The sequence below is a fragment of the Apis florea genome, unplaced genomic scaffold (genome assembly GCF_048593485.1).
Source record: "Apis florea isolate Af1SG1 unplaced genomic scaffold, ASM4859348v1 contig_3158_pilon, whole genome shotgun sequence".
NCBI lineage: Eukaryota > Metazoa > Arthropoda > Insecta > Hymenoptera > Apidae > Apis > Apis florea.
In genome coordinates, this window is record NW_028256713.1 from 4,088,122 (window position 1) to 4,105,943 (window position 17,822).

The window sequence follows — 17,822 nt, forward strand, 5'->3', positions numbered from 1 at the left end:
TTACGCGCAATTGATCTTTTTCAAACGACAAGAAAAAGAAAAAAAGCAATCCTCGTTGAGGGGGGGAAAAAAAACCGTACCACGCGTCGCAAAATTTGCGAATCAAACGGTGGAGGAAAAAATTGTGACGGGTATCTCGATGCGTCCAATTTCCGATCGAAATCCCGATTTGTTTCGAGTTGAGCAAAGTTGAGATGAAAAATTAAACGAAAGAGACTTTCAGAGACAGAGATAGACGTGTTTAGAAGGGTGAAAAGGATTTTTCTTCTTTTTTCAATTTTATTATTTCGATCTGTAGGGTGATTTAGCGTGAAGTTAAATCACGTCCTCGAAACGAGCTTGTCCGTTGAATTATAATATACGCGGCATTATGTCCAATCAGGACGTCATCGAGGGGGGAGCATAACCAATGTGAATAAGCACGGTAGTCCTTGAGTCCTCTTTCTATCGGTGGGTATTAAAGTGTCGATCAAACTCGGGGTCGGAAATCCTCCTTGAATAATAAGAAATAAACGAGAGAAAGAGAGAAAGGAGAGAAAAATATTGTTACACCTATCAATCGCCATATATAGATCCTTCGTTTCTTCAATTTGTATATGATAACGTCTGTGCATCTGAGATGATAACGACAAAATCCAAACTAAACTTACGAACACGCTTGAACGCGCATCTTTTTTTTCCTTTTTCTTTTTTTTTTTCTCTTTGCGTGTCAAATAATTTAAACTCGTTACGATTATTGGAAGGGTTATGGCATTCGTCAAATCGATGCATAAATTTTCACGGCTTATTCAAACAGATTGGTCGAAGGAAGCGACGACCAATACGATACTTGGAGTATACTTGGAGCACCGTGAACCGATCGACCACGTAGATACGAGGACCTTGTAAAGGACCAAACGACACCCACTTAACTCTTTAACGAGTAACATTGTCACGAGGGAATCCACTTATCGTATATACGTATCCATTACGGTAGGTGAAGTCGTACGACAATGTGTATAAGATATCACTCGTAAAGAGGCAGTATCGATGCGTTATGTTAATCGGCGCCGCGTTTAATGGTTAATTTCAACGGAGCCGTAAAATCGGGAGAAAGTCGTGTAAAATAAAAGTGGCGGAGACAGGTGGGCACGATCTGTATTTGCATTTCTTTAACCCAATGATCGTACGGCGAATCAAAATTAATCGGTGGTTGCCTCGACATTTTTTTCCACCTTGTCCCGGTTGCCAATTATCGATACTCTGTTAATTGCCCCCCGGCCCCTATCACGGACATCGTGTAATCATAATAAAATTGCTTGTCTCCGTCTCCCCAGAGACTCGGTTAACGAGCAATTCGTCCACCTTTAATTGCCATCTTTCACGTAGACAAATACCTTCTTTTCCCTTTTTTTTTTCTTTTTTTTAACTTATATACCTATACGCGATTTATAAAGTTACGCGCGATCGTTTCGACAATGCGCTTAATATCCTGCCGTCCGGAATTATACGGCACGGAATATAGAGAAGGAAAGGAAAGGAATAAAAAAATTTTTAGGAAGCGCATCCAAGCATGGGATCCAGCAAGCATCTCCACGTGGAAAAATGAACGAGAGAAAAGAGGTTGTTTAAGTTTAAAGAGGTCGTCGACCTTCTTCTCTTATACTTAAAAAAAGAATTATAACCACATGTGAGTCATAAACTAGACGATAAACCATCTAAAAATGAGACGAGCTCGTTTATAATATATATATATTCGTTTCTTTCTAAAACGTCGGTGCACGATTCGATTAATTGCCCAAATATCTTTCGATAATCGTCCTTCGAGAAAGAAGCCCGGTTTTCCATCCGTGGAAAAGAATCTCGACGGGGATGCCAGCTCGTCATCCACGATATTCCACGAGGAGGAAACGCCGCCACGTGAAATCAATCCCATCGCCTCCGCTCGGATCAATTTTCGCGGTATCATCGATCAAGGGTTCGGATGCGAAGGGGATGGATGCGTCAGCGGGATGACGGCCGCACCCCGGCCGAATAATAAATTGGAAAAAAGTATTACGTGTGGATGCATGGGGGAGGCGGACGCACGTTGCATTGTCACGTCATCGGCGACGGCGTGACGGTGCTCGATGCGTTTCTTATTGTCAGATACGTATCTACGTTAAGGCGCGCACGCGTTGCGTGTGCCCATGCATTTATGCATCGCATTATTACGCGCCGGTGATGCCGAGCATACGCCGTGACCCATTCATTTCCGAGCCTTGTATCCTCGAAAACTCCAATCCTAGATTAATTATGAATTATTCATATTCATGAGACCGTGTATATATATATATATATATATATATACTTTGAAGAGAGAGAGAGAGAGGGAGGGAGATAGTTTATAAATCGGTTTAGAAACTAAAAAATTCTCCTCGGCAACCTTCTCATTAAACCTTCCCCTCCATCAACATCCAACTTTATTTTCCCGATGTTGGATACAAAACGAAACGAAAGCGTCTCTCGGCTACCGGGATTGGCCGCCGTTCGATTATAATTCATAGGGAGTCGCAATAGGGACAGGATCCCTCTCTAGGTTCGTGGAATAGCGATAGATCATCTCGATCGTAACCGATTATAGCCGGGAACCCGGTTCAATATTACACGCCGTGTCCAATTTTTCGTTGTTCCCTCCTTCTCCCCCCCCCCCCATCTCTCCTCCAGGTTTTAATTACACGTCCGCGCGCGACCGTCCCCCTTTCGAGGCCGCGTATATACCATCCAGTGAAGGGGGATGGTGTACCTAGTCTCGCGAGTTCCTCTCCCCCCCAAATAATCGAGGCCGTGTGTTATTAGAGATCGTGCGTGGGCGTTTCAACCACCCATTATTATTTTATAGTCGCCGGCTCTCTCTCTCTCTCTCTTTCTCTCTTTATAAAGATTCCCGTTCCCTGTCGAGAGATCGAAGATCGATAAACGGGATGCACCTGCGGAGTGCTATAAAGTTATACGTCCTTCCATCCTTGTCACGGAGGAGGAGGATATCGATATGACGGTTTCCTATTCCATTTATGTAAATCACTCAGCCGGGGGAATGAATTTTCATCCATGGCTCGGCTCGTAAATAATATACGCCGATCGAGGGATTAAAAAAAAAAAAAAAGAGGTTGAGAAGAAGGCTTTCTTTCCCCTGACTCCTTGCTCCTGCGTGAAATATTAATTAAGCTGGGAACGAGGAAGGATGGGTTATTGTAATTGAGTTATCGAGGAATTTTTATAACCCTGTTCAATATCGTTAAAATATCGAGAATATTAGAATTATGGTTGAACGATGTTGGAATAGAATAGAAGAGAAATTTAGAAAAGAGAAGGAGAACTCTATTTTTGGATCTTTTTCTTTTTTTTTTTTTTTTTTTTTTGAATTCTCGAAAGTGTACGACGAGTGGAAAGTTGGAAGAATCTATCGAGTCGTGAAACACTTTTCACTGATTTTTATTACGCTTGTAATTATCAATTTTATTATTCAATTTTTCCCTGAAAAAATGCAAGAAGCGCGAGGCAAGATCAATTCGTTTTACATTGAAATCTAACGATCCATAAGATTCGATTCGGACGGCGACGTTCTCGCGTTCAATCGTAGAAATTAACGGAACTTGGCCAGTTTTTTTTATTAAAGATTACGAGTATTGCGAGAGTTCATTCAAATGTAAAAAGGGATCTTTTATAACCATTTCTTCGACGAAAAAAAAAAAACGTTGGTTCGCGTTAGGCCAGCCCACTCTCAATCACGTTTTTCTACGCTTCAACAATCGGTCTCCATTTCTTCGCATTTATTGACGCTAGCATCAAAGTTCAAAGACTTCAAACAGCATTGACGCGTGTAACTCGTTTCCGCGTTGTCCCAGTTTCCTCAAATTATAGCGAATTAATGAGAAATCCGTGAAAAACGAGTAAGCAGAAACGAACGATTCAACGAGTACCTCTTTTCTTTTTCCCCACCTTTCGACAATTTCGTTCCATTTCCGCCACGCGAGACGGCTTGTTGACGCGACCGAGAAATAGCTCAAAGATCAAAGTTTATTTACCGACTCGCAGGCGACGAAAGCGCAAACATAAGATATATTGTTTCGCGTTTTGGAAATTTCACGCGTGACGTTATTCTCTTTAATAATTTCAAAACGAATGGTCTTAATTTAAACGCTCATCGATGCAAATTGCACGCTTGTAGCGTGTTAACATGGGATGATATTTTTAAATTCGTTGTTGTTGTTATTATTATATAATTTCTATATCGACTTTTTTTTTTCGAGATCGATATTTCAGAACGAAAATTACTCGAGACACCATAACGCGTCACGTCCCGGCCATTTGCGGGCCGTTTGTAAATCCCTTTATTCTTTCATCGTCGAGTTAACAACGCCCCGATACGTTCATCCTCGTCGCTAACGAGATCGATGGAGAAAGCAGATTTGCGGTTGAAAAGAAAAAAGAACGAAAAGAGAGAGAGAGAGAAAAATGCTCTTTCTCCTTCACACCTGTTTCACACTAGCGCGTGGTCGAGGCGTCGATTACCCAGCAAGCTGTTATAATCGATATTTCTCCTCGATCATCGTTTCTTCGCACAGTCGTAAAGAATGGTCGTTACCAGCGTGACGAGCAGGTTGAACGAATAGCAAAACAGTATCGAAATGGAAACGAATCGATGACGCGGAAAGGGAGCGATATTTGAATTCCAGCAAGGATTATTACGACTTACGTGGCCCCGATACCAATGAAAATTTATCGATCCGTCACGATCGACCATCGATTCTGCCCGCTTTAGATCGTAATTCCATCTGGTCACACCTTATTCCCGCCGCTCAACAACTGATTAACGAGTCCGCTCCGAGCTTTAATTCCACCTCGGTTATGCAACCGAGCCGTTCGAAAGTTAACAACGGTGGATTAATCGTTAACGGACTTATTCTATCCTTAGGGTGTGCGAGACAAGTTTGCCGCGTAATAATAACCTTTCGCTCCCTTTCGTTCGATTTTCAGATCGGTTCAGAAAGGGGAGCGAAGGAAAGATAGGAGGGAATTTTTGAAAAATGGACGGACACGGCGAAGGTGTAAAATCGGAGTTGATGGAAGATACACGCGCGTCGTCTACCACGAAACGCACTTTCTCTTGTTGCGCGAGATAAAAGCGTGCCGCGTCGCGAGTGTTTCGCGATTTTCTAGGGTGTCGGGAGAACAGGTTTGATTAATGCGTCTATCGAGAACACGAGACGACGAGTCTTCTCGACCGATCTTTTCTCTCTCTTTGTTCGTTCCTTTGAGAAGAGGAGGAGGAGGAGGAGGAGGAGGAAAGAACGTAGGATAAGATATAATAGGATAATGTTGGACCGCCCCTATACTTTTTCTTTCGTCTACAACTTTCGATTTCGTCTCGGAACGAGGCCTTTGAAATCGTGACCCGGAAAATAATTGGTGGATCTTGAGATTTATCGAGACGAGTTGCTTGAGAAATACGTAAATTCTAAGAACGAAATATAAACTTTACAGATAAATCGAAGATGCGTTCTCATGAATAGAGAAATATAAATAAATTTACGTACAATTTTCGAGATTTTGACGATTAATTTTCGCGAAACAGTTTGGAACCGACGTCACGGTATTCGCGAAGGGCGAGAAAAAAATTGAGAATCGATAAGGGAACTGGTCCCATTAGCGGTGCAATCAAAATGATTGAACTTACGGGTTCCCGTATTTATCATTTCCCGTTACTATCGTGTTTCTCATTCCATGACCACTCAACGCCCCCGAAAGGCGTCACCGAAATAAATGTCACCACCTAAAAGGCGAGCCTCGCAGGTGATTAAGCCGTGTCGGCCAACTTTTTATTTTTTCTCTCTCTCTCTCTCTCTCTCGTTCTTTCTTTCGATTCCTCCCGTTCAAAACCCGATTTCATTCTTATCCTCGCGCTGAAAGCTCGTGGCACGTTACGCATAATCCGACCGATGGAATTTCTTTGTCGGTGGAGACAAGGCTGCGAGTGGACGTAGATGGAAAGGCTGAAATCACGGCTATTAAACATACCAGATTCGTTTGACGTGACAAATATACGGGGATCCGGTCGACAGGGTTCCAAACGTGCAATTTTTATTCCAACGAGGGGCCGAAAAATTAATAGACGCATCTTTTCCTTTCTAAAATAAACAAGCCCCCTTGTTTCTTCAAAGAATTTCCTTCTATTTTTTTCCCCCTCCTTTCAATTATAGAACGTCAAAGGTATATTTTATCTTTCTTAGAAGAAGAAGAAGAAGAAGAAGAAGAAGAAGAAGAAAATTAACGATGGATGGATATCCGCGAGTGATTGGACACATTTCGTGTGCAAATATCCCGTGTATCTAAAATATACGAAAGAAAACGTGAAATAAAAGATACGAGACTCGTGCCAATTTTGCCGTTTTTTCTCACGCAAAATTAAAACGTAATTCGATAAGTTAATCGATCATCGCGAGATCTTATCTTGGAATAAAATTCGAAAGAAGACGACGCGATTCGATAAGAGAGAGAGAGAGAGAGAGAGAGAGAGAGAGAGAGAGAGAGAGAGAGAGAGAGAGAGAGAGAGAGAGAGAGAGAGAGAAAGGAAGAGAGGAGAAACGGCGGAAAATTAATGAAATGGTATGCGATCGTCTGGCGGCGCGTACATTATCGCAGAGAAAGAGAGAGACGACTCCTCTTCATCACTTCGGTCATCATCAATGGTGATGGCGGACGACGAGCTCACTGGCGACCAGACGTAATTTTATTCGCATTAGGGCATCGTTCGTCGATTCGATCAACTTTACCCGCGCTCTCTCTCTCTCTCTCTCTCTCTCTCTCTCTCGTTCTCGCGATTCGCGGTGGAAAGGAGAGAGGAAAAAAAAAAAAGGGAAAACGAAAGAAAGTGGAGCGGCGGTGTTATGGAGCACGTGGGTCAACGCGAAAAAAAAGGAGGAAAGTGGACGATCGTGGTGGCATTTTGTCGGGAAAGTGGACTGCGCTGGGATACCGGATCGCCGGCAATGGTTTCGATTTCATCTTCGACAAGGGTCTCATTTTTCTCGATGGACCGAGGGGGGAGGTGGACACGTTCCAGTTTAATTTTTGCCCGACACACCGCGGGAAAGTCCTTTACCTCGATATCGACTTGCAAGAATTTTCTACCCGCTTCTCCTTTTCCTCACAACGGAACGATTCGTGAGCGAAGATAGAGATTCAATCTGGATTCGTTCGATTTTCGAGAAGCCATCGCTTCTGGACCTGGAGTTCCGAATAATTTATCTGTCATCTTATTCATTCCAAGAAGATTTCTCACAAGAAAGAAACTTTCTTTAGAAATTAAAACTTGGAGACTTGCCGTGATACTGGCGTGATGTATATAATTTCATGAGAAGAGGGGGGGGAGGGGGAGGGAAAGAATAAAATTATAAAGCGTGTATTTGTGAAAGTAAATTTCGATCGAAATAACAGAGGGAAACTGGGTATTAAATTTTTCTTTTTTTTTAATATACGTGATTCGTAACACAAATTTCCTCTCCTTTGCGCGATTAATAATCATTCGCATAGCAATAATTTATCAACCAATTTCAAACTGTGCAAAAAATTTCATATTGACTCATAAGCCAAGCATTTATATTACCTCGCGCGCCAGAAGATCGTTAACCGAAACTCAATTCTACGCGTCTATACGCTCTGATTAACACGTATGGATCGACGAGCGATTCGTAAAGGGTATCGCGAAATTCGGTCACGGAGGATCGGGTTGGTTTCTAAGGTTCTAAACCCCGATTCGTTTTCACGGGGATTTTACGCGGTCGAAGGATCACGTTCGAAAAGAGGCTCGCCCGATCTTCGAGGAGAAAAACGCTTTTGGACTGGCTCTCTTCTCGTCGAGCAATCTCATCGAGAACACGACGGTATCCGATTTTCGATTTTCGTGGCGAATATTAACCACGACGAGCACGGATTAACGACGATACGACCAAATATGAGCCGAGTCCGCCGTTTATTATCTCGGATCGAGTCATTTCGTATCTGAATCATCCTTTATTCCTAGCCATGACGTAAATCTCGATTCCGGAAATCTACAGAACGCGAACGTTCGATGATCTTTGAAACTTATACACAGATCCATTAATTTCCCCTCCGATAATTACGATATAATTGCGGATAAATAAAAATAAAGTATTCGAAACGTAAATGTTAATTTCACGTCGGGTATGTAAATGAATAAGTATATCTCTCCAACTATTTCTCCTAATGATGCAAACGTTTTCTTTTTTCTTCTTCTTCTTCTTCTTCTTTTTCCCATCCACGCTCGGTTTAAATCTCGCAACCACCACCACCACCACCACCACCACCACTATATCCTTCCTTATCCCTAATTACGCTCGAGGGTAATTAACCAATCACGTTGCCGTCCTCTTCCGTAAACAAAGGGAAGAGAAACGGGACGGAGCGGTGCAAGTAAGGAGCGGCGCAAAAAAAAAAAATGAAAAGGCGAGGAGGAGAGGGCGTTGGTCGGGTAAGAGAGCAGTTGTCGCATTCCGGGTTGGTGGTGGCTCGGGGCAATGAGCGGCGCAGGTGCACGTGCGCATCGCGATCCACCAACCTCTTCCAACTGTTGAAGCCGCGCCGCCATCACCGTCGCGCGTTCCCCCGCAAAAACGTAATTTACGGTGGTAGAGCGCGCGTACAACCGCGTCGAGGGTGGGGGGGGAGGGGGACGAAGGATAGGCGAAACGAGGAGAGGCGACGAGGAGAGATCGAAAAGGCGCCCTTTCCCTCCTCTCGAAATTCTACGCTCGACGAGGAAACGATATAGAAGGAACAACGAGAGGGATACTTTTCCAGGAATCGTTCGAGGCTTCTCGAAGGGAGAGGAAGAAGAAGACTGGCCCACAGGACTCATCCTACTACCTCGTCTCGCCTTCTCTCGTCTCGACGAGAGAGAAAAACCGAGGAAGAGACGAGAGATCTCCCTTCCCTCGCCTCCCAGCTGCGCGATTGCTTCTAATTGCCCGCCTCTTCCAAAGTGAAATTGCGGAGAGGAGAGGAGAGCATGGCAGGCGCGAACAACGAGGCGGGATAAAAAGGGCGGTTAGAGAAGAGCGGTGCACCGGAAAGTGGTTGCAGTTGCAACTGCTGATTCGAAACGATTTTCACCAATTAACCTTCGCTCCCGGCCGAGGTTTCGCGTCATCGACAATCGCGTATAGATCGACCTCGACCACCTTCCTATACCACGTGCAAGATCCAGCCGAAAGTCTCAGCTTTTCCTTTCGCGACGCGCTCCGACAAAGAATAATACCATCGACGGCTCGGATTGATCGATCGCTATGACGAATCGAGGAGAGAAAAAGGAAAATGACGAGAACTCGCACGATCTTTGGTACGTGTAGTACGAAAATAGCGATAGATAGGTCGTCATATTGGAGAAACCTATCCGAATTCGTGTATATTTTTGGTTTAAAAAGAAACGTGTATTCTTTGGCGGATTTTATTCGAGGGCAACCTTCAAAATCCTCTTTCTTCCGATCGATCTACTCGAAAGAAAAAAAAAGAATCAAATCTACTGTTAATACACGCGTCGATCGTGACAAAAAAGGACGCTCGAGAATTCGTTCCAGATCGATCGGGCACGGGAGCGTGGCCGATACATTTGCATGCTTTTTGCCCTGGAACTTCGTTATCAATGACCATCACCGTCGTCTCGTCGCTTCGAATAAAGAAGGTAGGCGTTTCCCGCGCAACGATCTCGCCGAGGCTTTTTCACTTTACGAGGCAGTTGAATCTTCAGCCGAGTTCCTTCGGCCTGCCGGTCTTGTAAAAGTCAATATTTATGAGGATGCTAACCACCGTCATCGCTCATCCCGACTCGTTAACCAGCTCCGCCGGCGTGGCTTTGTGTTTACACCCGAAGGACACCCATCCTCTTTATCGTCTACCCTAAGAAAACACGTCCATCCGGAGTGGCAGGCACCCCCTCCCTCGCCTTATCAGCGTGTCCGCGATATTTTCCACGGTTGTTTTTAGCGAAAACAGGAGAGCGACGATCGGATTCGACTTTGGAACGAGCTCTGCCTTCTGGCTACGACTACTACTCGTTGAACGGTATTTACATTGTTGTGTAAGATACTCGGATGGAAGAAGAGCCAACTAACGAGATAATGAATTCTAACGAGAGGGAATATGTTGAGAAAACGCGAATTCAATCGAACGTTGTGCGACTGGAAATTAAATTCTGGTGGAATGTAGATAGGATTTTTTTGGGGGGGTTTAAAAGAATTCTTAGAAGGTAAACCGGGATACGTTTGGATAGATAGAGAGATCTTCGCGTGCGCGATCATCTGGAATTCCCTTTCGCGAAAGGTTACACAGGTTGGAAGAGTCAAACGTAATTGCGACACGCTAGGAGAAAGGCAACGTGCTCGAAGTAACAGGTGCCGTGCGAATAACGCGGCACGTTTCGAGTGCTGCCATCTCTCGACCGAGGCTACCGATCGCAGCCTTGCGACACGAATCGGTCGATAAGAAGAGCTCTACCATCCGCGTACGAAAGTTTGAACGAGATCTCGAGCAAATAGCGAAGTACTTGTAACTCCAGTACGATAAAAGATAATTAGGAAAATTTCTTTTTAAAATTTATCCGAGGTCTCTGAACTTCGATCTTTTTATAGATTAAACGTATTAAAAAGGGGAGGAAAATACGTATAAGATTCTCAACTCACCCTCTGACAATGTTCAGAAGTGACCAGAGAGAGATCGGCGAGCGGTTGAAAGATGACATCGTGAAATTCGGGATAGTTTCGCGCCAGGGGCCGTGCGTACAATTCTTTCGCGCTGCACAAAGCCTCGTGATACTCCTCCTCTGCGTGCAACAACTTTTCCGTGGCTCTGTATCTCCTGTCCGTATCTGTAACACGATAAAAACAAACATCCGTCGTTCTGTGTATGAGTACGTGTCATTTTTTTTTTTTAAATCAGATCGAACCAGTCGAGGACTCACCTCCTATCGGATCGTACTGTCTCGCCGAGTCCTCGATCAACAAAACTTCCCCGTGCAACAATCCCACATCTGCGGCTGGATCGACCTCGGCTCGAGAACCGGCGAGCAACAATCTCGGTCTGCAGACCCGATACTTTAATAACACGGGTGCAACCACGGATGAAATAGCTCCGGGAGACACACCAGGTAGCTGCAATCAGACAAGGGAGATCCCTGATAAATATGCGGCAATGATAAGCCAGTCGCAAGGGGAATATTCGTTCGTCGTTGAAAAGGATAGGGGATGGATTTCGAAACTTTAAAGTCAAAAAACTCGTATCTCTAATATTTTTATAAATATGAATTTATATCACGAATAAAGTTTAACACGTTACAAGATGCCAAAATCCACGTTTCTCCACTCGATATAGGAAAAACAGAAAAAATTGGGCTAATCATTGGTATCGATGTACTCGATCGTGGAATACGGTGTATTGCGTAACAAGATCGAAGAGATGTAATTTCACACTCGATTTAAACCATTTCGACACTCTTTTGCTCCGTTTCCACGAAGCAAAGATATATCCTAATTATAAGGGGAATCGGTCGATCGTAAAAAAGGGACAAGGTTAGAACTGGAAATACCTTCCAGTTGTTGCACGATCCTGTGCAACCTGCCGAATTCTTTCACGCTCCAAAAGCGTGTCGAGTCGAGCGCTAATTTCCAATATTCCAACTCCTTCGAAACTTTCCACAAATTAGAAACTCTAATTGTATCCATCCTAATATCGATCGAACGCTTATCATCGAGCCCTCGATCCACAGCTTCGACGAATTCCAACAAAGGGAAAGCAAGAGACGAGTTTGATCGAACTTTTTAATCGAGCCATACGAGTAGGTGGATCGTCCGGCAAACGAAAATTGTAACGCGTTGCACGAGAGTTGGTTGCCCAGCGTGCTTAACCCGCGACCTCGCAGGTAACCTTACGCCGCGGTTGCAATTATCGTTGGCACAGTAACGGGCCGGACAATGCAATTTAATCTCGGTTTACAACGATACGCCGGGGGGGCCAGCTTACACCCGACATCGGACGCCGATCTTTCCTAATCGGTTCTCGGACGACGGGTTCCAAGAGCCGCCTGGACGTCGAGGATCGAAATTCTTTCTCGCTCTCGGTTGTAAATAATCGCGGGTATAATATAAGCGGGGCGGGATGATCCGGCACGATCGTTCGATACGATCGGTATGATTCGAAGGAAGAATCCGGTAGTAGGCCGAGAGATACCCGCCTAGAACCGTTGTACCGTTAATCATATCGAATAATATTCCTTTTTTTTTTTTTCCCTCCACCGTGCAGAAACCGCTCGTTTACGCCCCGCTCAGGAATTCGGTGCATTTGTTCGCCCCTCCCCTCCCTCGTGTTTTCGTTCGGTCACGCATCGACGTGGCTCCTCTCGCGAGCAACCACCAGTTCTGGCTAAACGGTGGAACCGCATTCTTGCCGATTATCGAACAGAACGTCGTCACGCGTCTTTTATTACGCAAACCGTGTTCGTATGAAAGAAATTATGAAACCCTTAAACGGCGATAATGTACGGGGATAATGTTACGCCGATAAGATCGAGCTGCTTCGATATCAAAAGGTGTTTAAACGCGGGATAGGCTCGAGAGAGAGAGAGAGAGAGAGAATAAAATGTGACCGATCCAACGCGAGGCCGCTCGCTCTTTCCTCCGGTTAATCGAGCGGCGGATGAAAATGCGATTAAAAGAAAAGGAACGGCCGAGGGGATTACTCGTTTGGCTCGCGTTACAAGTCGCTTTTATATATACATACATATATATGTATACACATCGCTGGACGATTCTCATCGGTTCATCACGGTTGTATCACGAGAAGTATCCCGACAAGACGTATATACCGACATTTCGTTTAAACAAGAAACGCATTATCTTCGTTGGCCAAGTTTTTTTCATATATACTCTCGGATCAGAAGGGGCGACGACGCTTACGCCCACTCTCGTTTTTAATAAACCCAAAACCAGAATCGTAAAACTGAATCTAAATTGCATAATTATACACAAGTCTCTCTCTCTCTTTCTCTCGTTTCGTTCTTTCCTCGTATTTATTCGGTTCGATTCGCCGGAGTCCTTCCTTCCTTCGATAATCCCTTCCTTCTTCGTCTCCACTTCCCGCCGCACGAGTTGCATCGCCAATCTTTCTCCCTCGCGTCGTGTACCGAAACGTAAGAGGAAGCTGGATTATAAATTGGCGCGAGATACGAGTACACACCGCGCATCCTCCCTCCCCCTCCCCCCCAGCCAGCGAAACAGCCTCTTGAAACCGGCCTTATTCGGCCAAAAGTAAATGCTTTACATCGCGGCCGCTCGCCTGCCGCTTTATATTGTAATTAAACATTTGATAGGAACCAGACGTGTGCAAGAAGCCTCTCCCCCCCCCCCCCCCGCTCTCTACACGCGATCGCACTTTATGGATGTTAATATTAGGCTAACGATCGAGCCTGCTGCTTTTTTTAACGTATCACTCCTCCCGGACAGCAACAAAATTACAAGTCGCTCGAGCAAAACGGTTCGTACACATTCTCTCTCTCCGTCCCGTGGTCTCTCTCGGAGAAAAACGAGAGACGATCGCGAGCCCCGCGTTACCACCGCGCGAATCACTCGAGCCCCTGCCGACCGGAAATTGCCTCTAATTGCCACGCAAACTTTCATTCTTCATCCTGAACATCCGCGCCTCTCTCTCTCTCTCTCTCTCTATGTCTTTCGATTAAATCCCTCGCCATTAAGGTTAATCGGATTTCGCTTAATCATCCGTCCTTCGTTCCACGACTTACAAAAGCAGACGCCTCTTTGTCGCGTTCAACTCGACTTGGTTGCCGATCGATACACCGATCTCCACGATCGGAGTGGATTCGTCCACTCGGAACGAATACGTTGGTTCGACGGGAGACACGCATCGATGCGATACTTTCCTTCCGCGATCGAGACGCCTTCTGCCTCGATTCGTGGATCTGTTACAATTACACGATCGAGGAATTGTACGACAGCGTCTTGTTACTATAGTAACTATTGTTCGAGAAGAGGAAATCGGAGATATCATGCTCTCTCTCCATTTCATCGAAGTAATTCCAAAAATTAACTGCCTCCTTAAAAAAAAAAAAAATAAACAAGATATCTATTATATACAACGTAATAAAAATCAAGTACGAAACGCCAAGTCTATCGAAGCGATATCCGTAACGAGTGTTGCTGCAGTGTGTTCGTTGGAAACACGCGTACGCGCAGCAGCATCCTGTCCCTCCCAGATTCATTACGGGACAATGAGCGTGGTTACGTCGGTCACAAGCAAGCCCGTTCCGTCCAGGCGGAAGAGAGCCGAGTGTTTCGAGCGGGAGGAGCCGCGTCGATTAATTTCACCCTCGTCCAACGGAGGAGAAGAAGAAGAAGAATCCGTCCACATCCACACCTCTAAAACTCGATCGAGAGTTTCAATTTCTATTCCACGCGTGACGTTCGTTTCCGCTTGTTTCAGCTTCGTGTTTGGCGAATTTTCACGATGGACGGATGGATGTTAAATGGTAGGACGGACGATAGTAGGATTTTCGACGTGGCACGAGGCCAATTTTTTCAATTCGGAGAATTACATCATTGGCCAATTAGGAGGGGCCCGGGTCAGAAGAAAGCGATCGCGGTGGATGATTGAGAGCCGTGCGCGTGTCGGCAATTTTATTGTTTTATTAGAGCCCTCCGACCGAGGGCTATCTACTTTACGAATTAACGGACGGCATTCTTTCGACCCATCCGATTTTAGACGGAGCGTGGCAACAGGACGTGTTATATGCATCTTAGGAGGGTGCAAAAATCGTTGGAATTTTAAATATAAATTATTATTGTTGTCCAATTGATTATACGAATAAATAAATTTTGCTACAATTCGCTTGGGTAAGTGCGCACGCTTGCCGAAACGTCGTTACCCAATAACGGCTGCCAATAATGGATCGAGAGGTATGATTGTCGTGCAACCGAGAGAACGAAGGACATACCAAGTAAGTATATATAGCTCGCGATAGTGGTGGCACGGACAAGAATGTTGTAAGTACGTTGTACGCGGAGAGACTTTGCTAAGATCGCCTAACGCTGCCTTGAACGCGTATAAAACAGATTAAATATCTCCCTATCGTATATTTAAAAGAATAGAGATGCAATAAAAATTGATCGATCTCGTTGTTAAATACTGTATAGTTTGAAATTAGAAAAATTGCTCGCCGACAGGGTATTTTAAAGTAAGAATACATGGCACTCTTGCCGAGCGATCTAGTTTCAGAGTTGGCCGTTATAATCCGTTGGAAAAGTAAGTTTGAATGATTACTTATTAAAATGAATAACATTTATTCGTAAGCTATTATATTATATTGATCCAAGTAACTTCAACTGTTAAATTTTCTCCATCGCTGTCCAGTTTCCATTATTTTATTTTCTCTCGAGTTTAAATGATCTTCCTCGTGTCTTCGTTCGAATACAATTTAAATTTAACAAGCGCAAATTTGAATAACTCCATCCAGCTCCTCCCAATTTTCAGATCCTGAATCCAGTTCGATATAATTTCCTCGACAAGAAGACAGCCGGTACGCACACGCGGTGCAGACACGCATGCTGGGGTCTGGGCTGGGCGCAAAAAAAGCGTGTGAATGTGGATGCGGCCGACGCGCACATACACGGCGTGTTGGTGTTAACGCGCGTTCTAAGCCTCGCCCATGCTAGAGAACGACCGAACCAATTCGTCGGAGAGCAGCAACCACCAACAGACTCGCCCGTTCCTTTCGAATCGAATCGGTCTGCCACGACGACAAATGGACGGCTGGCGAGCGCTGCTCGATTCGTGAGAACACGGGCGTTAAATGAAAAATCGCCATTCAGCGCGCGGATCGGCCGTGATGCGCGCGATGCATTATACATCGCGGGTTGAAAACTATCGTTCCACCTGAAATCGTTCCGCGAGGGAATTCCGATGAACCTGCGCTGCCTCTATGCAACAACACTTTGCCTACGCGATCCTTCCACTCTCGAGTCCTTGAACAACGTCTATGCGTTCGAATTTCCATTCGAGAGTCTCCGATGAAAGCGTCGCGTAGGCAAGTAGAGCTAAAGTAACGTTAAATTCTCCTGCAAAATTATAATATAATTTATTTTTTTCTTTTTATCGAATCAAATATAAAACGATCCTCCGAATTTTGGATTACAAAAATTTCACGCGCACTCACGCGATAAAAATCGAGAAATCCAAAAGTCGCGTGTGGACAAGCGAATCGTTCGGAATGGGCGGCGAACGGAAGTGACGCAAGTGGATTTTTTTGTTCACCACAGAGACAGGATCGTTAAAAAATTGAACGATCAACCCTGGCCACCTTGCTAAAATACCTCGATCGAAATTCAACGCGCAATGAGCGCGTTTCCCCCATCATAGAAAGCTGTGACAGGAAACGCAGATTCACCGGTATTTCCGCTAGTTGACTCTCGAGGTTAAAACTTCTATTTACGCTCTATGAAACCGTTCGCAATGAAACCGTTGTTAATACAGTCCCGTTTGCGGGACGCAAAAAAAAGACAATAACGAAACGATTTTCGTGGAGGACAGCAGAATTTCTGGTTCTGGATAATTAAGCTCCAGTCTCAGAGGTGGTAATGCGCCGGTCGAAAATAGTAAAAGTGGAGGCACGGATGCGGATGACCCGGTTTCGGGACGCACATGCTCCTCGCAAGAACGAGTTCCGTTTATCTCGACGTTAACATCGTCGTGTCGTACTCTCTGCCTTCGTATTAACTCGTGAGATTAATAGCGCGAACAACACAGCGACGCGGAGGAGGCGATTATCTTTATGACAACGAATTCGACGTATGGAAGGCGATGGTTAAGTCGGATCTTACTTATGCGTGATTCACGAACGATGATGGTTCATCGTGACGAATCGCTCGAATACGACTTCCCTCTATTATCTTGGCGAAAAAAGAGAAAAAGTTTCGCTCGATTTTAAAGCGTATTAGCTTGTGTAATCGCACGTCTTTTGACTGATCGAATTCATTGGAATGAACTGAAGAGAATGTTGGAAAAAGAAGCGCATCGACGTAAAAATATCTCAACGATTGAATTAAATTAATATCGCAAATAGTTATATCTTAAAGAAAGGCTCTTTTTCAATCGGTCAAACGAACGCGAAGATAAAGTTTAATCGACAATGTTCCAATTCGACGAGATACCATCGCATTTTTTTTTACTTTTATTTACACAACGTACGCGTAATCTTCTTTGCGCATACGTAAGTTCCTATTCCGAGGCGATTGTTGATAAACCGAGGCCGCATTTCCCGATTCACCCGTGCGCCCACTTGTTTGCTTGTTCAGAGATCGCGAAGTGGGGTGGTAAGTCAGCTCCATTGTCGCAGAAACGTGGAAAGGCGCGGTGGGATTCCTCCTAGAATCGTGGATGGCGGGCCACGCACGCCTCGAGAATAGACGTTTCAGACTCGGTCTAAATTTGCATGACCCAATGAGGGGCCACTGATCCTCCCCATCGTCGAAAGCAAATTTCCTGGAACCGCGCTCGCTTCGAAACGTGTTTCGCGCTCCATTACCCGATATACACATTCGGGAATAGATTTTTCGCGGATCGCACAACCGCTATCCCGTGCTTTCTAATTTTAGCGTCGACGAGTGGAATTCCGCGTCGAGAATTCCATTACCAATCGAAATCTATCGAAAATTCGACGGACGGCTGAGCTCAGCTTCGAGAAGTGGTGGTCGAGAAGGTGATTTCGATTCGAAACGCGTCGT

General features: G+C 44.9%; 1 protein-coding gene across 2 annotated transcripts in view; it reads right to left on the bottom strand.

The window, feature by feature from the left end:
• Positions 1-17,822, bottom strand: part of LOC100871246 (uncharacterized) — a 168,278-nt gene that overhangs the window by 121,996 nt on the left and 28,460 nt on the right. For both annotated transcript variants that reach the window (XM_086909453.1, XM_031919988.2), the window contains exons 2-3: positions 10,997-11,186; positions 10,719-10,903 (exon numbers count right to left, since the gene is read on the bottom strand). In XM_086909453.1, the coding sequence (XP_086765579.1) occupies positions 10,719-10,903; positions 10,997-11,186 (375 nt within the window). The remainder of the gene's footprint in view (positions 1-10,718; positions 10,904-10,996; positions 11,187-17,822) is intronic.